The sequence below is a fragment of the Mustelus asterias genome, chromosome 27 (assembly GCF_964213995.1).
Source record: "Mustelus asterias chromosome 27, sMusAst1.hap1.1, whole genome shotgun sequence".
NCBI classification, from domain to species: domain Eukaryota; kingdom Metazoa; phylum Chordata; class Chondrichthyes; order Carcharhiniformes; family Triakidae; genus Mustelus; species Mustelus asterias.
Genome location: NC_135827.1, coordinates 24,580,589 through 24,603,276, shown reverse-complemented (window position 1 = coordinate 24,603,276; position 22,688 = coordinate 24,580,589). Strand labels below are relative to the sequence as shown.

The window sequence follows — 22,688 nt, the reverse complement described above, 5'->3', positions numbered from 1 at the left end:
AGGAGGTAGTGGAAGCAGATTCTAAAACAACGTTCAAGAGGCATTTGGATAGATACATGAGTAGGCAGGGAAGAGAGGGATATGGCCATGTAGAGGCAAGACAGTATTAGATTAGAGAGGCATCTGTGTCGACACAGACTTGGTGGGCCAAAGGGCCTGTTCCTGCGCTGTACTTTTCTTCTTTTAGATCAGGAATTAGATTTCAGCGAGTTAGTGATAAATTTGAACAAAACACTTAGTTGCATTTCATTCTTATGCCAAATTTTATATCTATTAAATGGTTGAAGAGTATATAAACTATTTTTTCCTGGCAGCCTTCCAGTCTCACCACATTTGTCACAGAGTAATACAGTGGGCTGAGAAGATGCAAAATTCCCTGGCCTCTGCTTTGGGCCCTCTTCTCGGCGAGCTGAACTTTTTGTTTTGTACACTTCTTCCAGTGCCCTTGTAAACAGTCAGTGTCCAGAGCTCATGGCTGGCTATGACAGTCTCCCCATTGTCAGTGTTCGCCATCTTCATATCTCACTTGCAGATGTCCTTGTAATGGAGGTATGGATGCCCAGAGGGCTGTGACCCAGTGGTCCATTCACCCATGCAGAAGATCTTTGCGTTGTTAGGGTACCAGAGCAGACACTCCAGAGTATATTATGAAGCCGGACTAGACCCCAATGGTTTTTCTACTTTGGCGTTAGTGTGAGGATAAGGTGTTTCACTCCAGGTGTGATTCTATTGACACAGAAGGAAACATTTATCTAAATAAACTTTATTTAACAATACAGTTTAACGATAACAAATGAATTGGCTTAACATTTATCAATTGAGCAATACTTAAACATGACAAGATACAGTTAACTGCTAATCTATCCCTATGAGTTCCAATTCGAGCAATATTCCTCTTACAGACTTAAAATCCTCTTCAAAGTCAGTTAGCAAACATTATAGGCCTACGTGCTTGTATTTGTTAATAGTCCTAGAGCCTTTTGAACACCTCTGGCGAGAGAGAGAGAGACATCTATATTCTGACAGCCCCAAACAGCAACCTCCAGAAAGAGAGACAGAAAGACACCTTTTGCTTCTTTCAGGACCAGGCAGAAAACTTCTTGCTTTACCCTGTAAGCTTAGTTCCTCCCATTAGCACATGACTCCGTCTCTTGTCAATCAGCCTAATCAAAGCCTTGCTCTGAAGCCCCAGGGGAAAAACCAAATAAACAAAAATGCATTAACTCAGATTAAACAAACATGGCCCTAGCTATAATCGGTCATTAGCTTGCATTTTCAGTATGCGAGCTGCCTGGTTTCAGCACCATGTAAAACCGAGTTGAATTTTAAACATTCCCCTTAAAAGAAACATATGAATACATTTCTTAAAGGCACAATATCATCACAGGGTTTATGGCCGTCATGTGTCAATGAATGTTGCTGAGCCAGCACAATCATCGTTGGCTAAGCAATGAGTGTATGCTGATGGAATTTGCACACACCAGGATCTCTGAGTTGAGGACCTTGTCCTGTCAAGAAATGTAGATAGGTCTGAGACGGGGAAAGTGGCATCTATTCAGGCTTTTCACCTGTCTAGCATATGTCGTCCAGCTCTCTTCACTAGAGGTGTGCACTCCCATTCTCTTAAGCTAAGTAATTAAAAACAAGTTTAATTAATATTTAGAATCATAGAATCTCTACAATGCAGAAGGATGCCATTCAGTCCATTGAGCCTACACTGACAACAACCCACCCAGGCCCTATTCCCGTAACCCCACATATTTACTCTGCTAATCCTGCTGGCGCTAACATTTTTGATGACTACTGCTCCAGTATTAAAATGAAAACCATCCCCACCCACTCTGCCATAATTCAGGTATGGGCACACTAGGAAACCATTCAAACATTAAACAACATAGTTTATTTTGAGGTAAATAATGTACTTTGTTCCTCCCATTGGATCGTCAAAATTGAAAAAGAAATGTAATTAGTGTTCAGAAAGTTTGCAAAATTATTTGTGTACTATTGTTGATAAAATCTGATCAATATATAAATACATTTCTGTTATCTTTTAAATTAAATTCTTTCTTTCTACTTAATGGCTTTCCTGTAACTTGAATTTCAAACATCCTTTTTTCTACTCGCCATTTATCTTTCACCTCTTACTTTGTTCCATCCCAAACAAAAGCTCCAGAAGATTATCCTCCACTGCACCAGTTAGGTACATTGGCCATGCTAAATGTTCCCTCAGTGTACCTGAACAGGCGCCGGAGTGTGGCGACTAGGGAATTTTCACAGTAACTTCAGTGCAGTTTTAATGTAAGCCTACTTGTGACACTAATAAATAAACTTAAACTTAAATGTAATATTTCACATGATGAACAACCTTGATTCAAGTTTTATTGTAGTGCAACATTTAGCAGTTTGCAGTGTTGCCCTGAACCCATTAGGAATTTGAAAGACATCTTACCTTTTTTACTGAGCCGCAGGATGGGCTTCTCAAAAATTCTGCTAACGTAACCCATCACAGCATTCATTCATTCATTATTTTTGGTTAATGCATTTTATGCAAAACATTAAGGTTGAAAGTTGCAGGAAAATGTAGCTAAAGATTGAGGTACAGTGAGTAGCATCTGTCTAGTAACCAAAATAGTTTTGAAGGAGGTTAAGGATATAATTATTATTAACTGCAACAGGACAAGTTGAGAAGCCTATTAAAAAGCATTATGACATTCCTGGCATTTTAATTAGAGATAGTGTATAAAAGCAGGGAAGTTGCGCTTAATCGATTATGCCTCAGCTAGAGTATTGTGGCCAATTCTGCACACCACATTTCAGGGAGGATGTCAAGACTTTAGAGATGGTGGTGAAGCCATTTATAAGAATAGTATCAAGAACGAAGGTCTTCAGTTATATGGAGAGACTGAATAAGCTGGGGTTATTCTTGGAACAGAGAAGGTTAAAAGAAGATTGAATTGACTTGTTTAAAATCATGAGCATTTTTGATTAAGTAAGAAACTATTTCTAGTGGCAGAAGGGTTGGTAACCAGAGGCACAGCAGTAAGGTGATTGGCAGAAGAACCAGAGGCAACATACAGACAGAAACATTTTTGAGGTGTGACCTGGAATACACTTTCTGAAAGAATAGTGGAAGAAGAGTCAATAAAAACTTTCAACGGGAATTGGATAAAAACTTGAAGGAAAAAGGAAAGTTCAGGCCTACAAGTTAAGAGCGGGAGAGTGGGACTAATTTACCAAAGAGTACAGTGTACAAGTACAGTGGAATGAGTGCTCACATCGTTTTGCTGTATTATCTAAAATTTGTTTGAAGACATGTTACAAAGTATGTGCCTTTTTTTTTTAAAGCACAGCATTTTCCCCACGATGCAATGGATTCCAATATGTTTGAACTTTTGAACATATTGTTTGTTGCATTTAACTGCCTTTAGAATTTATTGAAATGTGCACATCGCGAGCAAGGCCAGCATTTATTGTCCATTCTTGTCCTCGAGAAGGTGGTAGTGAATTGCTGCTTTGAATTGCTGCAGTCCATCTGGTGCAGCTCCACCCACTGTTAGGGAGCGAGTTCCAGGATTTTGACCCAAAAACAGTGAAGGAATGGTGATATAGTTCCAAATTAGCTGGTTATGTCATCCTAGTGGTAGTGGTTGCGGGTTAGTTGCTGCAGTGCCTATATATTGTATACACTACTAGTGGTGGAGGCAGTTAATGTTTAAGTTGGTGGATGAGGTGCTGATCAAATAGGGGCTGCTTTATGCTGGGTGGTGTTAAATTTCCTGAGTGTTAGAGCCCTGCTGATTCAGGTTCTGCATCCTATCATTTCTGTGTGTCACTTCTAGTTTTTATGATTGTATTTATACCTATTCTCACCACTGCAAAAGCTCGTGTTTTCATTCCTGTAATAGTGTAAGTAATTTGCTGTTAGATGTTTCAGTAGGTTTGAAAAAACTTCATAAACAATGTTTCTTTAAGCTGCATATTTTTTGCAGCAACCTAGATGTTCCTTGTGCAGGTTGTATACAATTCAACCCTTTAAGTTACTACATGTGTGTGGTGGTGCCAAAAACATTGAAAGGTCCACAGCACTTCAATCAGCGACACACAATAAAAATTAGAGGGCATATTGTTTATAAGTCCAGGTTTATAAGGGCTACTTAAAACTGTAGATCTTGCACTGGACAAAGTAAGTAACTCTATCTTCACCAAGTTCACTTCAGTTTAAAAATTACAACAGCTTCTTGGTGTGGTCTTGTTCCATTTTTCTGCACTGTTCACACTTCACCCCTGTGTTATTGTGTCCAGCATCAGGAGAGTAGAATCAAGATCCATTTTGTTTGGAAAAACTTAGTTACAAGTTTCATTTTGGATTTCTGCAGTGATTTCTGAGAGTGTTACCACATAACAAAGAACAAAGAACAATACAGCACAGGAACAGGCCCTTCGGCCCTCCAAGCCCGCGCCGCTCCCCGGTCCAGGATTGAATCCTGAATCCAGGATCCCCGCCCAATTTTCCAGCCTATCTACATACCAATATCCTATCCACCGAGCTGTCCCTCACAGCTACGATGCTTTGTTCATTACAACCTATTAACTCACCCCCACCCCCCCATTCCAGACCATGTGATCTCCAGGGAGAGGCGAAAACCCAGAGTGAAAAACCCCAGGGCCAATATGGGGAAAAAAAAATCTGGGAAATTCCTCTCCGACCCCCTGAGGCGATCGAAACGAGTCCAGGAGATCACAATGGCCCTGATCGGAAAATGCTTCCCAACCCTAGTCATTTCCACTTCCACGAACACCATATGAATTCCCTGCCCCCGAGACAGGTTCCCAACTATCCGCAGTCTCGCTCTGTACTGGCACCAGCAAGATGATCATAGAATGAAGCCTTGAAACGAGAAACAAGGAACAATTAGCCCGCGCCGCTCCCTGGTCCAAACTAGACCACTCTTTTGTATCCCTCCATTCCCACTCCGTTCATATAGCTGTCTAGATAAGTCTTAAACGTTCCCAGTGTGTCCGCCTCCACCACCTTGCCCAGCAACACATTCCAGGCCCCCACGACCCTCTGTGTGAAATATGTCCCTCTGATATCTGTGTTAAACCTCCCCCCCTTCACCTTGAACCTATGACCCCTCGTGAACGTCACCACCGACCCGGGGAAAAGCTTCCCACCGTTCACCCTATCTATGCCTTCCATAATTTTATACACCTCTATTAAGTCTCCCCTCATCCTCCGTCTTTCCAAGGAGAACAACCCCAGTTTCCCCAATCTCTCCTCATAACCAAGCCCCTCCATACCAGGCAACATCCTGGTAAACCTCCTCTGTACTCTCTCCAAAGCCTCCACGTCCTTCTGGTAGTGTGGCGACCAGAACTGGACGCAGTATTCCAAATGCGGCCGAACCAACGTTCTATACATCTGCAACATCAGACCCCAACTTTTATACTCTCTGCCCCGTCCTATAAAGGCAAGCATGCCATATGCCTTCTTCACCACCTTCTCCACCTGTGACGTCACCTTCAAAGATCTGTGGACTTGCACACCCAGGTCCCTCTGCGTCTCTACACCCTTTATGGTTCTTCCATTTATCGTGTAGCTCCTCCCTACATTATTCCCACCAAAATGCATCACCTCGCATTTATCAGGATTGAACGCCATCTGCCATTTCCTTGCCCAAATTTCCAGCCTATCTATATCCTTCTGTAGCCTCTAACAATGTTCCTCACTATCTGCAAGTCCTGCCATTTTTGTGTCGTCCGCAAACTTACTGATCACCCCAGTTACTCCTCCTTCCAGATCATTTATATAAATCACAAACAGCAGAGGTCCCAATACAGAGCCCTGCGGTACACCACTAGTCACAGGCCTCCAGCCGGAAAAAGACCCTTCCACTACCACCCTCTGTCTTCTATGACCAAGCCAGTTCTCCACCCATCTAGCCACCTCCCCCTTTATCCCATGGGATCCAACCTTTTTCACTAGCCTACCATGAGGGACTTTGTCAAACGCTTTACTAAAGTCCATATAGACAACATCCACGGCCCTTCCTTCGTCAACCATTTTGGTCACTTCTTCAAAAAACACCACCAGGTTAGTGAGGCATGACCTCCCTCTCACAAAACCATGTTGACTATCGTTAATGAGTTTATTCCTTTCTAAATGCGCATACATCCTATCTTTAAGAATCTTCTCCAACAACTTCCCCACCACAGACGTCAAGCTCACCGGCCTATAATTACCCGGGTTATCCTTCCTACCCTTCTTAAATAACGGGACCACATTGGCTATCCTCCAATCCTCTGGGACCTCACCTGTGTCCAGTGACAAGACAAAGATTTGCATCAGAGGCCCAACGATTTCACCTCTCGTCTCCCTGAGCAGCCTTGGATAGATTCCATCAGGCCCTGGGGATTTGTCAGTCTTTATATTCTCAATATAAGCTGCAGCATTTTAAAGATTGTGTGCATTTTTGGATTGCTTTACATGTAGGTTATCTTTTTTCGTGTTTTTGTTTTCATTAACTTGGAATATAATTATGGGATGATGCAACTTTGCAGTAATACTGAAGATAAAGACACAAAAATATTTTAATTGTATCTTCAGCCAAAATCTTCAGTAAAGCTGACTGAGAACTCTAACATAGATTTAATGACGTAAACATCTGTGGGTTTTTTGCAAACTGCACATATGAAGACCAAGTGCAAATTGATCTTTTTAATTGAGGTGCCAAAACAATGTCTGTCAGCATTGATTTTATAATGGAGCCTGTTATTTTAGCTCTGTTTTAAATATGTCTGAAAACACTTGGATAATTCAGTCACAATAGCAACTAGCATTATTTGAATCCAGTAGGAACATAAGTATGTATGCCATTCCACGCAAAGCAATATTCTACTTTGTGGAGCAAACCATTTATCTATTCGCTCTGTGGCAGGAGAATAAGAAAAATCAATTTCTTCAAATGCAAAATAGCATTGTGTATGATTAGTGGCAAAATCACTACTGACACGAGCTTAATGATTCTCTCTCCATCTTTCAAAAAAAATTAAGGATCTCAGAGAGATGTGATTTAGCTTTCTATCATGTAAAAGCTCTCGAACAGCTATTTGCTAGGTCATGTGTCCTATCTCATTTGCATTTGTAGCAGATATATTTTCACCCATCTTTTAACATTAAGTAAAGATTTGCATGACTTTTCATCCCAGATGTTGATTTCTGTTCAACATGAAGAAAGATGACTTTGGTTGGTGCAATTACATTATTCTTCCAGTGGTCTTTTCTGTTCCCTAATAGGGTGATTTCTATTTATGAAAAGTTAAAACATACCTTGGAAAATTAAATACAAAAACAAATGTCAGTTATTTACAAAGAATTAACTTTTCTGACATTCAGGTGAATAGCTTAACTCAATCTCTGAGCGCACACTCCACCCTGCACAGCCATAAAATGTTCTTGCATATGTTTTCAAGTGTCATCTTTCATAAATTTCACAGGATCTGAAGGTAATGGGTTCAAGCCTCACCAAGGTGCGCATAATCCAGCTTGACACTTTTATGTAGTATTGAGCGAAAGTTACACTTGGAGGTGCTATCTTTCAGATGTGGTAGGGTAATGAGATGGATGTCAACGATCTTTTGGTATTCTTCGAAGACCACCAGGCAGTTCTCCTACAGTTTTGTCCCAACATTTGTCCCTCCCGCCCATACCTTCAAACGGATTATATGGTCATTTATGTTGCTGTTTGTGGGTCTTGTGTGCAAATTGGCTGCCTTGTTTCTATTCAGCTGTGACTACACAAGAACTAACTTGCTTTGGGACATCTCAAAGGTGTAGTTAGCCCAATTGAAATGGAATTTGTTCTTTTATTAAATTTGTAGCTAGTTAACGGAATTTGAATTTTAAAATTAAAGTTAAAGCTGCTGTTTCCCATTCTCCTTGTAGAATTGTGTTCAGAGACGTTTGCAAGAGAAATGCTCTTCAACCTGTGCCAACTTTGAATGTCCCCATAACTTTGGAACTGTAGCTAACCAAATCCTGAAACTTTGAAGGGGAATGGTGATTGTGTTTCCAAGGCTTCAAAAATGTGACATGTAGCCAATGTCATAATCTCTCAGGGTTGAGGATCAAGCTGTCCAGGAGCGTATTGCATCAGATGATGCATTTCCTGGATAATGCAGATGTTAGCTAGCAGCAGTTATTAATAAGGAATGCGAGCATCATCTATCATTGTGTCTTTAACAGTTCTGTATCCAAGGGACCCTCGTTTGGATAAATAGAGCAGGGATTTTGGCCATATTTTTAGTTTTCTAGTTTCATCTTCAGTGCAGTAGTGAGACAGAGCTCTGTGGCTCCAGACACCCTTGCCATAATCAGCCATGTCTGAGCTAAAGAAATCTGAGGAGTTCTGAAATAATTCTACTTTGATTTCAGAAGAAGGTTTAAAGCAAAAGTGAAATTTAATTTCCATGCTGCTTTTTGTCAGTTTTGGTTTTCTTTCTGTATAAGTTTACATTTTACAGTAATTTTATAGTTTGGCCTGAAATACGATACCCGTTAATGTTTTCAATCGCGTGACTACTATGGGCATCCTATACAAATCTCCATTGTGTAACTGAAATAAAGGTTAATCCTGCAAAATACTGTATTCATGCTGCCAAAAGATGTATTTTGTTTCATTCCACATCAAATGCAGGCACACCCATGGTTCCTGCTTTTAAATTTGTTCATGGGGTGTTAGTATTGCTGATAAGACCAGCATTTAATGTCCATCCAAAACTGCCTTTGAACTGAGTGGTTTGCCAAGCCATTTCAGTAAATCACAATGCTAGGGTCTGGAGTCACATGTAGGCCAAATCCGGTAAGGACGGCAGGTTTCCTTCCCTAAAGGGCAATAATGAACCAGTTGAGTTTTTATGACAACCAACAATGGTTTCATGATCTTCAAGACTTTTAATTCCAGATTATTTTTTTTATTGAATTCAAATTACACTATCTGCTGTGGTGGAATTCGAACCCTGGGTGCCCAGAGCATTACCCTGGGTCTCTGGATTACTAGTCCAGTGAAAATACACTGTGCCATCAACTCTCCTTATATTGCTTTGGAAAAATAAATGAATGTTGGGTGAAACTGAACTGTAAAAATGTATTTTTAGCTAGTTAAGCTCCATACATGTATTCTGTCAACCAAAGTACAGAGAGAGGTTCCTTGCCGCATTTGATACTTTCAAGATGTCAAAAAAAATTCCACCCAAGAATTTAGACTGGCATGATGTATGGAACAATGTCACAGATCTTTGGGTTCATATCATTTAACATCAAAAAATCACTCCTTCACCATCTGCCTTTATCAAATTTTTTAAGAAAAGAAAAATATTTTTTTCCTGAAGATTATAAGAATAACTGTCAGCAAAATGTAGTCAAATCTTAAAAGATGTAATTGGGCTTGTATTCTACTTTAGTATACCTTATTCATTGATACATTATGGCTGTTAAATTCTCTGTGCCTTCCTGTTCCACTCTGCTTTTCGTTACCTAAGTCTCTATGCTACTCGATTTTTCATGACTTTCTCTTGCATTGCTAAATTTTTCTTCACCTGACCCCCCCCCCCTTTAATTTAAAGTACTATTTACTCCACAAATTTTACAATTCACCATGACACTGATCCCAGCCTGTTTTAAGTGGAGCCCATCCTCATGGAAATGCTCCCTAATTTCTCAGTACTGGTGCCAGTGTTCCATGAATCCAAACCCCCTTTCTCATCCCATATTCTGAGCAACATGCTTAATTCTCTAATCTGCTGGACCCCATGCTAATTTTCATATGGCTGAGGTAGTGATCCAGAAATTATTAGCTTCGAGATCCAGTATTAATTTAAATCTCTGTTCCTGAAACCCCCTCTGCAGAACCTCAATCTTAGATCTACCCATGTAGTTTGTTCCTACATGGATCACGATAACTGGGTGGCACAGTTAGCACTGTTGCCTCACAGCACCGTGGACCCAGATTCAACTCTGGTCTTGGGTCACTGTCTGTGTGGAGTTTGCACGTTCTCCCCGTCTCTGCAAGGGTTTCTTTCCTCGGGTCTTCCAGTTTCCTCCCACATTTCAAAGATGTGCGGGTTAGGTGGATTGGCCATGCTAAATTGCCCCTTAGTGTCAGGGAGACTAGCAGGTGAAATACGTGGGGTCACGGGAATAGGGCCTGGGTGAGATTGTTGCCAGTACAGACTCGATGAATCAAATGGCCTCCTGTATTGTAGGGATCCTCTCCCTCCCACTCTTAAATTCTTCCCCTGTGAGGAGATGTCCCAAACCTTGACAGGAAATGCAACCATCGGAACCTGTCTCAGCTGCAGTGAACTGTAGATGTTCCCCTCACTATGTTATGCCCAATCATTGCATGTTTCTTTTTCCTAGTCCTATTTGAATGGCCTCCTGAACCATGGTGTCATTGTTTTCTCCATCCAGTATACAGTCGTTCTCTCATTCCCGCAGGCAACATGTATCTTGAGCTTTTTGAACAAAGACTAGCCAAGGCTCCACTATCAGCACATCCGGGATCCTCATACTTGCCTGATCCATAGTAATATTCCCTTGCCCCGATCGCCTCTAAGGTCCTACTTTACTCAAGGGATGTGATTGCTTTTTGGAACAAAATTTCCATGTAACAATTCCCTGCCCTGGAATGTCTGGAGCTCAAATTTCAACTCAACAGATCTGAAATAAATTTCCTCAAGCTGTAGATCCTTATCGCAAATGTGATTTTTCAGGATTACAAAGCTGTCCAGAAACACACACGCTGCAGCGATGGTGCACCATCTATCCTGTCATGTCTATCTAAACTGTTTAACTTAGTTAATTAGTTAAAATAATTTTTCCATTGATTATTTAATTTCTGTAAATGAATTAAGTTTTCTAGTTTACTGATCTTATAAAGTTACAGATCCTTTGCTCTGTGTTGTGACACCTTCTTTGCTTAAAGAACAAAATCAAAATTTCTAATACTCGGCAACAAATCGCCTGCCAACGTGCTGCCCTGTGACAGCCCTCTTTGATTTTTTTGTTGGTTGATCCAGTTTTGAGTCCTCACCCTAGGGATGTTCTGGGCTCTTCTATGCCATCCTGTTTTTATCTTTTCAGTTCTCTCCCTCGATGCTCCTCAAAGCCCTCTGTAATTGCAGCAAGACTTCCTCACTCTTATACTCCAGCCCTTTGCAATAAAGACTAACATGCCTTTCTAATTGCTTGCTGTATCGGCACATTGTGATTCATGTAACCAAAACCCATCTAAATACCAACATTGATGAGTATCTCCTTTTTTAAAAAGAAAATCTGTCTTTCCATTCTTCCTACCAAACTGGATAATTTCATACTTTAATTATACTCCATCTGCAACCTTCTTGTCTAATCACTTAGCTGATCTATGTCCCTTGGAACCCTCTTTGTGTTCTTCTCACAGTTTACTTTCTCACCTATCAGTGTATTGTCAATAAGCTTTGACATATTTCACTTGGTCCCCTCATCTAAGTCATCGATATAAATTGTAAATAGCTGAGGCCGAAACCTAGATCCGTGTCTCAAAACTTTCTTATTACCCTCTCTTTTCTTTTTCTTAACAGATCCTCTGTCCATACTAACATATTTGGCCCCAATCTTGTGGGCTCTAATCTTTTGTAAAGTACTCCTTTGTGACACCTTATTAAATAGCTTCTGAAATTTGTTTCTCTTGATCGTTAAATTTCATTTGTCTAGGAGGTACATTGTTGCTTTGTTCAGTGAGATCCCAAATTCCCTGTTGCCATTGCTACATGGTTATCCACTCATGTTTGCAGCAAGATATGATGCAATAAAAGTTTTAACTTCAAGGTTACATGTAAGAATTCTTACAAAATGAGTGTCATTATTAAATGTAGAGATTGCACCCGTGGTCATGTCATTATTGCATATTCAAATCAGTATTACCTATTGTAGTACCCCACATAATCTCTTTCTTGACTGAAAATTTTCCATTTAACTGCATTTTAACCAATTTCTTATCCAGTGCTCTGTATTCACTGACACCACACTTATCATTAGCTGCTGATGTAAAAGTTTGTTGGAAGTTTTTCAACGGCCAAAAACAGAATGCCAACCATGGTCAAACTATAATGGTATTGTTTCCATTTTGAAAAAGAACTTTTAGCAGTACTGATTATATAATGAAAAAATGGCTTTATTAAAGGCAGTGTGATACTCCCTTGAGGTCCATGGGGAATCACTAATTGATCTCCCTGTGGGGCTTGTTGAGTATAAGTTCCCCTGGTAACAGGCAGTGAGTGGCCTGCCCAGCTGGAACTCGTAACCTGAGCCTTTTATAAGGCAGGCCCAGGACTGAGCCTGCTGAAGTCCCAGACAGGGACTAGTATAGATGCACCATGGTAGTGGTTTTACTTTGCATTCTGTAATAAACTACGTTCCTTTCAAGTCAGGCTTCTGCAGTCTGAACTGTTGAGTGTAATTTTCAATTCCAGTGGCAATGTTAAGCTTTGTTTTATCTGTTGATATGGCTGTATTTGTGGAACCTGATGATTGTCAACCTGAATGGATTTCTTTCTTGCACTAGCCGGCTTGCACTAGCCGTGGATAACCAGGGAAATTGAGGATCTGATTAAAATGAAAAGGGAGGCGTACGTTAAGTCCAGGCAACTGAAAACAGATGGAGCTCTGCAGGAATACAGAGAGAGTAGGAAAGAACTCAAACGGGGAGTTAGAAGGGCAAAAAGAGGTCACGAGATGTTCTTGGCAGGCAGGATTAAGGAGAATCCTAAGGCATTCTATTCATACTTTAGGAACAAAAGAGTTGTCATGGAGAAAATCGGACCTCTCAGGGACAAAGGAGGGGAATTATGCTTGGAACCCAAGGGAATAGGGGAGATCCTAAATGAATACTTTGCATCGGTATTCACGAAGGAGAGGGGCGTGTTAACCGGGAGTGTCTCGGAGGGAGGTGTTGACCCGTTAGAGAAAATCTCCATTACAAGAGAGGAAGTGTTAGGTTTTTTAGGGAACATTAAAACTGACAAAGCCCCAGGGCCTGATGGCATCTATCCTCGACTGCTCAGGGAGACGAGAGATGCAATTGCTGGGCCTCTGACGGAAATCTTTGTCGCTTCTTTGGACACGGGTGAGGTCCCTGAGGATTGGAGGATAGCGAATGTGGTCCCGTTGTTTCAGAAGGGTAGCAGGGATAACCCAGGAAATTATAGGCCGGTGAGCTTGACGTCCGTGGTAGGAAAGTTGTTGGAGAGGATTCTTAGAGACAGGATGTATGTGCATTTAGAACGGAACAATCTCATTAGTGACAGACAGCATGGTTTTGTAAGAGGGAGGTCGTGCCTTACAAATTTGGTGGAGTTTTTTGAGGAAGTGACAAAAACGGTTGATGAAGGAAGGGCCGTGGATGTCGTCTATATGGATTTCAGTAAGGCATTTGACAAAGTCCCACATGTCAGGTTGGTTAAGAAGGTTAAGGCTCATGGGATACAAGGAGAAGTGGCTAGATGGGTGGAGAACTGGCTTGGCCATAGGAGACAGAGGGTAGTGGTCGAAGGGTCTTTTTCCGGCTGGAGGTCTGTGACCAGTGGTGTTCCGCAGGGCTCTGTACTGGGGCCTCTGCTATTTGTGATATATATAAATGATTTGGAAGAAGGTGTAACTGGTGTAATCAGCGAGTTTGCAGATGACACGAAGATGGCTGGACTTGCGGATAGCGAAGAGCATTGTCGGGCAATACAGCAGGATATAGATAGGCTGGAAAATTGGGCGGAGAGGTGGCAGATGGAGTTTAATCCGGATAAATGCGAAGTGATGCATTTTGGAAGAAATAATGTAGGGAGGAGTTATACAATAAATGGCAGAGTCATCGGGAGTATAGAAACACAGAGGGACCTTGGTGTGCAAGTCCACAAATCCTTGAAGGTGGCAACGCAGGTGGAGAAGGTGGTGAAGAAGGCATATGGTATGCTTGCCTTTATAGGACGGGGTATAGAGTATAAAAGCTGGAGTCTGATGATGCAGCTGTATAGAACGCTGGTTAGGCCACATTTGGAGTACTGCGTCCAGTTCTGGTCGCCGCACTACCAGAAGGACGTGGAGGCGTTAGAGAGAGTGCAGAGAAGATTTACCAGGATGTTGCCTGGTATGGAGGGTCTTAGCTATGAGGAGAGATTGGGTAGACTGGGGTTGTTCTCCTTGGAAAGACGGAGAATGAGGGGAGATCTAATAGAGGTGTACAAGATTATGAAGGGTATAGATAGGGTGAACAGTGGGAAGCTTTTTCCCAGGCCGGAGGTGACGATCACGAGGGGTCACGGGCTCAAGCTGAGAGGGGCGAAGTATAACTCAGATGCCAGGGGGACGTTTTTTACACGGAGGGTGGTGGGGGCCTGGAATGCGCTGCCAGGTAGGGTGGTGGAGGCAGGCACGCTGACATCGTTTAAGACTTACCTGGATAGTCACATGAGCAGCCTGGGAATGGAGGGATACAAACGATTGGTCTAGTTGGACCAAGGAGCGGCACAGGCTTGGAGGGCCGAAGGGCCTGTTTCCTGTGCTGTACTGTTCTTTGTTCTTTGTACCTGCAGTGCTTGCACTAAAACACATTCATATATTGGTATAGTATTTACTCTCAGCCGCGAAGAAACACTACTCAACATTCATGTTGTTGACTGGGTTTTTCACTGGCTTGTTAGCAATCTATTGTGTCTTTTCCATAGCAGCCCCTTTGCTGAGAATCTTTGAGCAAGGTGAGCATAGGTGAGGCTGTTCAAGTATCAGCTTGAAGTATTCTCAAGCACAGACACAGCCCAAACTAGGAAACATGAATTGAATTAAATGATGTGCAGAAAAATATATGTGATCCATTTTGCAGAAGAATTGTTGGGTTTGAATTAAAATAATGATGGTAGTTAGTCGTATAGATTTATGTATATTCATTGCAGGCTAATTTGTAGAAAGCTTAATGGTCTGCGCAGATACAATATGGTGTACAATGTGGCACGGGTTACTTATTGATTATTGAGAGGAACCAAATCTTTTGAGTATCACTGTCAGCAACATAATTATGTTGGAGATAAGTTTAAAATTTAGAGGGCCCTTTGCTAAGTTTTGTAACTGCACAATGAACTTGCCACATTGAACTCTAAGTTACAGCATAAGACATCAGTTGTTTGTTCTGTCCCCAAAATACAGGGGTTTGAAATGGTGAAAAGTTTTGCATTCACTGCACGTTACACTAGAAAGTACCCAAATTTCAGACTCTGGTTCATCTGGCTGGTGTAATAAATTCATAATCATCTATTCTTTCACAGAAACAATTTTTCTTTGTTTTTCCATACAATTGGTTTCCAGTGCCTTCCTGTGTAAAATCTAAACTATCTGTGCATGTTTGTAGTCAGGTGATTTGTGATATTTTGAAACACAATCACCCAGATTTTGTAATAGAAATAACAGTGAGGCTATCAGCACTCACTATTATCGAAGAATAAATTGGGCAACAGCCTCCTGTAACTACACATGCACAGTTAAATGCAGAAATCAAAGTTGTTTGATTTGCCTTGCTCCTTCAGAAACTTCACTGCACCCGTCTCTTGCTGAGGGACTCAATATTTAAACACTTGAAATTGCTTGAGATTGCTGAACCTGGGTAATAAATACCGACTAAACTTGCCAAAAAAGTTTGACTTGTCCATTCCAGTGTGAGCAAACTTGATTAAAGTAAAAAAAACCCTCTGGCATTCAAAATTATATTCAAGTGTGAAACAGCCTTCCTTCTGATTTTAATTATTGTTGGCGAATTAAAGGGTAGCTTTTAAACCTTCCCCCTCTTATTTTGGGTTCTATGCATGATTTGGCATTGAATTAAATATCCTAATTTACACTTGCTAGTTCAAACTTTGTATGCCTTAAGTGGGGCACACATTCTCCCTTTGTGTACCCGAACAGGCACCGTTGTGTGGCTACTCGGATTTTCACAGTAACTTCATTGCACAGTTAATGTAAGCCTATTTGTGACACTAATAAATAACCTTTAAACTTTAGGGGCTCTTCAATGTGGTTGTGGAGCTACATTGTTGCTTGCTTGCTTGCTCTGTTCACACAGGTCACTGTAATGAAATGGATTTCTAATCACTGCAAGTTCCAATACAAACTCCACAGAAAGTCTATAGAACAGGCTTGTCCAACCCGCGGGCCAGATGCGGCCTACCATGCCTCTCTATCCTGGCCCGCGGAGCCACTGTTTAAAATGCCGGAAAGACGGGTAAGTGAACTTGAAGATTCTGCAAGGAGCTTAGTCCTCCAATCACAGGCCTGTGTTTGCTGTTGTTAGGCTCAATAGTGAACTTATCAGCAGAAAATGTGGAAGAGAAACAGTCTGTGATTGGAGGAGCAGTGAATATTGGTGGTGGCGTGTGTGCTGGGGAGAAAGAGAAGAATTTAGGGAGGTGGGTGTGGAGACAGTAGAACTAGTAGGCAATTCAGCCTCTTGAGCCTGCTTCGCTTCAATACGATCATTGCTGATCTCATCCCGGCATCACCTCCACTTTCCGGCCTGTTCTCCATAACCCTTCAACCCATTACTAATTAAAAATCTGTCTATCTCCACAAATTTGCTCAATGTCCTGGTACCCACCGCACTCTGGAGTGGTGAATTCCACAGATTCACAACTTTTCCAAGAGAAGTAGTTTCTCCTCATCTGTTTTTAAATCTGCTAACCCTTATCCTCTGACTCTTTCCGCCCCCCCAAACGGCCTGATCGCTGGACCCCCCGAACATGTCCGGACCCACCTTGATTCCCCCCCCAGCCGCTGGCCTCCCTCTCTGTCACTGCTGAGCGCTTAGTGGCAGAAGGACCGCCCCACCCTTACCGATCTCTTTCCCTCCCTCTCCCCAACTTGCAGAGGCCCCACCACCATTAGGACCCGTCCCCATTAAGTCCTACCCCGATAGCACTGCCCGATGCCCAGTGGGCAGTGCCAAAAAGTGGTCCTTGGGCATTGCCGCTTTGCCCCTTGGTCTGATCGGGGAACTCTTCAAAAGTGCTGACCTGATCTCAATGAAGCGGGGCTTCACCAGCGCGTCTGGACCCCATTCTTCAAAACGATGAAGTGAAACAGGCTGTTTTCTTTTTGACAAAATACCATAAGATCTGGAGAGAAAACCTGCCTGTTTCTCAGATCCTGGTACCTTGGCCAGAATTCTCCAGCTGTTTACGGCAGTTGGGTTCTCCGGACCTGCCAGCAGTGAACTCCCCCGCCAGTGGGTTTCACGGTGGCGTGGGTGACATTTCTGAACCTCCTTTTGTTTAGCGTCAGTCTTTTCAACTTCCCTACTTCACTCTGATGTCTCAGCCAGGCATTTTTTTTTTTTGCACTGCTTCCAAAGCCTGAGTATGCTTTTCTGGACTGTGGAAACTATCATTTCATGCCATAGGTTATGGCTGTGCTGATGCCTTGTACCGACTTGTCACTACTTAGATTTGTATTCAATACTTCTAACAATTATTTATTTGTGTGAAATGGGCATTTCTTGCACTTAATTCTCATCTCTGATTGCTCTGTGGGCTACCTTTTTGAACCACTGATTGCCATTTTGATATAACTGTGTAGCTTGATAAACCACTTCAGGGGACACTGTTGATTTGGGACTGGAGTCACATACTAGCTCGCCTCAGTATGGGTGGTAGGTTTCCTTCACTAAAATGAATGAAATGGACTTTTAACGACAATCCAGTAGTTGCCTTATCACTTTCACTGCTATCAGTTTCTTTTATTTGTTGACCGAATTCAATCTTTCCAGCTGCTAACTCTCATTCTCTGGATAATTAGTCCAATAACAACAGCACTCCACGACCGAACATCATAGTTGCATTTTATCAAATTTTGGGATTCCAACTTGAGTCATTGAAATGTCAACTGTACTGTAAAATAGAATTTTCAAAGACATAGATCATCAATAGTTAAAAGCAGATTTTGTACTTTTCTGTCTTATTAAACCATTATCAGGAAATTGTCTCGGGATGCTCAGCTAGAGGTTGCACCAAGCAATGTGCCACACCAGTTTCTATTCATTCAGTCTTTTATAGAATTTGTGATCGAGATGTAAAGTTATTCTGATGTTGGTGCTGTGCATTAAACACAAAGTGCTATTAAATTTATTTCAGAAGTCTAATACATATTCATTTAGGGTGTTCGTTTCTGTTCTCATGGATTAACAACAGATAGTTTTATAATGATTTGTGTATTGGCTGTTTTTAATCTGTGGTTTTATAAATTCTGACCTGAATGTACAAACTTGTAAAATTTCGTGATAAAGATTGAATTTTACTTTAATATCTGGGATAAAATATTATTATTACTTGTTTTCCAGTGACTTCATCGTGCCAGACTACCTGAAACAGGAGCAAGAGGAGGCCCTTGGTCAATATGATATCGGAGACAATGGTTTTGATAACAATTCAGCAGTGCAAATGCCAGTTATTTCACAAGTGTCCTCCACACAGAACTGCGACACTGCATTTCCGCTTGGGCACTTGGCTGGACTTATGAACAAGGACGACGAAATAATGGAGGAGCAGAAGACAAATGGTTCAGATGTAAATGGAATCCTTGGTGCAAGAGAAGATCTACATAAGAGGGGTTCTCCAGAGGAAGGACCTCATATCCTTTACAATTAAATTATCCCTGATAGTTAAATTTCAATTCTTTTGGAGAAAGTGCCTGGACTTGGGTCAGATGATTCTCGGAGCTTTTCTTCCAGACTCCGAACTATGATTTTAAAATAGGTCAAGATTGCATTATTTAATCATCAAAGGTTTCAGACATGTCAGCGGGCCTTCACTTACTTGCAAGCACATTTAACAACACATTTCTGAATTCACACAGCAGGCATAGACGATGGAAGAAACTATGGTACAGCTTTTGAACAATATACAGCGGATAGTACCTTCTAAAAATGTTTTACGTTATGCCTTCGTAAAGCTGCCAATAGTACTTTCCCTTTCATTAGCATCTAAGGATGCATATTAGGATCAAAGTATGAAATGCTGCATTGGTGGACAAGAAAAACTCATCTCTGATTTTATCTGCATCAAGTCACTGGAAACATATCAAATGTTTAAATATTACATAAATATTATCTGCCTGAAACAATTTTATGACAGCTATGTTGAATATTCTAGTACAACGAAATGATGTTCACAGGGTATGAAATTTCAAAATGTCCATCAAAGTGGATTTTCTTTTCCAGCAAAAAAATACATTTGTACAATAATACAAATCTTTTTTATCAATAAGAATTCTAAATTGGCATTGTGAATACAAATGCTAGTCTGGATATCTATTCCTGAATAGCTGCTACTTTTTGTGCACTCCAAATTGTGCCATATTTTCTTCTGTACAATCAGATGGTTTTTGGTCACTTGTCTAAAGTACCACTTAGTGATGGGAGATGGGGAAGGGAAGATTTGTTGAAAGCCATGAGTACCTTTCAGCCAGGAATCTGGCTTTTTGAAGAGCCATTTGATCATTACATTCCTGGCTGAAGAGATCAGTGTTCCAGTTGCTGTTTTTCCAGTTCCGGAACAAAAAAAAGATTACGTTCAGCATAGCACAGTTATAAATTAATGTCTGTTGAGTGTAAAACTAATGTATGATTAGTTTCCTGGCCAACTGGGTGAAGAGCCTTGAGGGTTCCATTAGGAGTTGGTTTCGGAGCCATTAAATGTTTGGCTCTGACCTGGTGCCACCAAAGTGTGACCTTTTTACAGCTACGTGATTTAAAACTGGAAATATTCAGATGTTTTTCCAGTGCATATTTTACTATTAATCTGAAGTAATGGTGAATGCATATTCCCTTCAGAAGTGTTTAGCTACTTTTTAGTCTCTTGTACTTGTGGATGTGCGTTAACATTGACACCACAGTTGGTGGCACGTTAGTGAAGAGTATTTTCAGGGAGCTTGTTTGCCTTGGCTGTTGTTGAATCAGTGGTTTATTGCAAACTTTTCTAAAAACAGAAGTTTTTGTGCTAACAGATAACTGGTTTTAAGCTTAAATGTTCAGACTTGGATTTCTACAGCTGTTAAAGATTTTTTTTAAACAATCTACACAATTTGCTGTTTTGTGAAGTGTTCACCTTTTTGAAGGTATTAATTACAATTGTTGATTCATTTGTTAATATGTGCATAGGATCATGTAATATTTTGACAATCTGAAGGCATGCTGTGATTGATTAAGGCATGTATGTTTTTTTTAATTTTTAGTAACTTCTGTAGTCTTGGTATTCAAAATATTTAGGAAGTAGCACTCCTGAGAGTAAAGCACAGATAATATTGATGGTTTGGGCTTTATTCAAATAAATATATCCAGTTATATATTAACCTTACCAGCAATACCGACCATTTCTTGTCTGGGTAGCCAGAAAACCTTGTAAAGAAATTAAAGTTGAAATTATGCTGGAAGCATAGGTGGAAAAGCCTCTTAACATGTTAATTTTGTATGCAAGGAGGATAAATGTAACACTGATCCACCCATAGAATTAGGTGTTTCAACACCTTTGGTGTCAAGATGTTTGGACTATCCAATTGTGGCAGGTTAGTTATGTGGTGGTAAGGATTCTGTATCCCATTCTTCATGTTGACTTGCATTCTGGGAATGTAGTAGTTTATATGACTGTCAAACTGCTCAACATCCCAAAAAAAAACTTAATTAGTTGCAGAGATGTTTTTAATGAACATCTCTGGTATTCTTAAATATAAAAACCGAAGATTGTTTAAGTAATTCCAAATAGCACTATCTTGCTGCTTAGGTTTACTTTTGGTCTATTTGTCACGTGAATCAAAACTTCAGCTTATGTTATTCAGCTTTGAACTACATGCATGTTAATTCTAGCGGATGGCCACACTGCAGTGATTTTTCCATTGTAAAACCTGAGTAACTAGCATTATAGCAGCTCTAATAGTTTAATTTTATCTTAATTTGAAAATACAAAAAATTCAATATATCACTGTTTAATTTGACTTCTCATAGAACAGTACAGCACAGAACAGGCCCTTCGGCCCACGATGTTGTGCCGAGCTTTATCTGAAACCAAGATCAAGCTATCCCACTCCCTATCATCCTGGTGTGCTCCATGTGCCTATCCAATAACCGCTTAAATGTTTCTAAAGTGTCTGACTCCACTATCACTGCAGGCAGTCCATTCCACACCCCAACCACTCTCTGCGTAAAGAACCTACCTCTGATATCCGTCCAGTATCTCCCACCACGAACCCTATAGTTATGCCCCCTTGTAATAGCTCCATCCACCCGAGGAAATAGTCTTTCAGTCCAGCTTTCCAACAGGTAACTGTTTCCAAACAGTTAACCATGTTTTCCAATTCTAGCTAAGGCATGCAGCCATTCGGGAACAAGATAATTTTTGCCCAATATCCCCATTAATCAATTTCTGAACAGTGTTCAAACATAAGAAAGGAAGGTAAACCGTTTCCTTGCTGTGAAATATTTTCATTGTATCTAAATAGAAACAGTATTTGCATATAAAGAAATGCCGTTGTAGACATAAGCAAAACAGATGCCTAAACAGGAAAATATTAGCAACAGTGGATGTTTAAGAAACATTGCTTATCTTGTTACATTTATTAAGGTATCATGTTTTTAATTGTTTTCCATTACTAAAAGGTTCTGTTCTACCAGAGTGGGTAAATGGTTAAATCAACTGTACATGTTGACCACTATTCAAAACTTAAAACGAAATTGTAGGTACAGTCAATGATACTACAGTAATTGTCCAGTTTGTTTACGTGGGCATGGTTGAAATTAAACATATCTATAGTAGTAGATGCCGAAGTAGTTCCTTTGTCCTGTACTTCAAATGTGCATTTTTAAAATTGTGTTTATATACTTTGCATTCTTGGAAAGCCCAGCACTTTGTCACTCTACATTTTGGTGATCTTAAACTCATATTCCCATCACTGCCATAAACTATTTCAAGGACATTAATAAAGCTGAGCCTACAGTGTCCCTGTTGTGGTCACCTACTTGTACATACTGTATAGTCTAATGACTTGGAAATAATGCTAACCTGTTGAGCAAAAGGGTTCAGATGGAATTTTTGATAGTGTGATTGTCAGTAAATTGGATATTTTTTGGTTTGAAAACCTGGTTTTCACCAGCTTGGCCCCATGGCAGGCTAGTATTTTAAAACATAGCCAACATTGAAAGTGAGATATGTCAGTTTCAATGTGTTTGAATTGTAAATGTAAAGAACTTTCTGCTCTGGCTATGGTTTTACTGTATTCATCCTGTTGTGGGGTGGGTGTATATGTGTGTGTGTGTTTGTGTGTGTGCACGTGTGCATGTGTGCACGTGTGTGTGTATGTGTATATAGGGAAAAGTTCACATATTCTATTTTCATGCTCATACGGTCACAAGAGGCAAGTAGCATTGTATAAAGTTTGATAAAATAATACTGCAGTTGATAATCTGTGTGGAAATTATAAATAAAACTCTTTACCATTATATACTGCATACTGTGGTGTGCATGTTTTTGTCCAAAATGAAAATGTCTTCTTTCCAGAGTCCATTTTTTAAACAGTACTTGAGTTTATTACATTGATCTGTAAACTGTAACTACAGAAAATTAGTGTA

The 22,688-nt window shown here is 40.6% G+C and overlaps 1 protein-coding gene across 2 annotated transcripts in view; it reads left to right on the top strand.

The window, feature by feature from the left end:
* LOC144479869 (zinc finger and BTB domain-containing protein 44-like) overlaps positions 1–21,876 on the top strand; it is a 41,922-nt gene extending 20,046 nt beyond the window's left edge. For both annotated transcript variants that reach the window (XM_078198887.1, XM_078198888.1), the window contains exon 6: positions 18,411–21,876. In XM_078198887.1, coding sequence (XP_078055013.1) covers positions 18,411–18,717 — 307 coding nt within the window. In that variant the 3' untranslated portion in view covers positions 18,718–21,876. The remainder of the gene's footprint in view (positions 1–18,410) is intronic.
* The last annotated feature ends 812 nt before the right edge of the window (positions 21,877–22,688 follow it).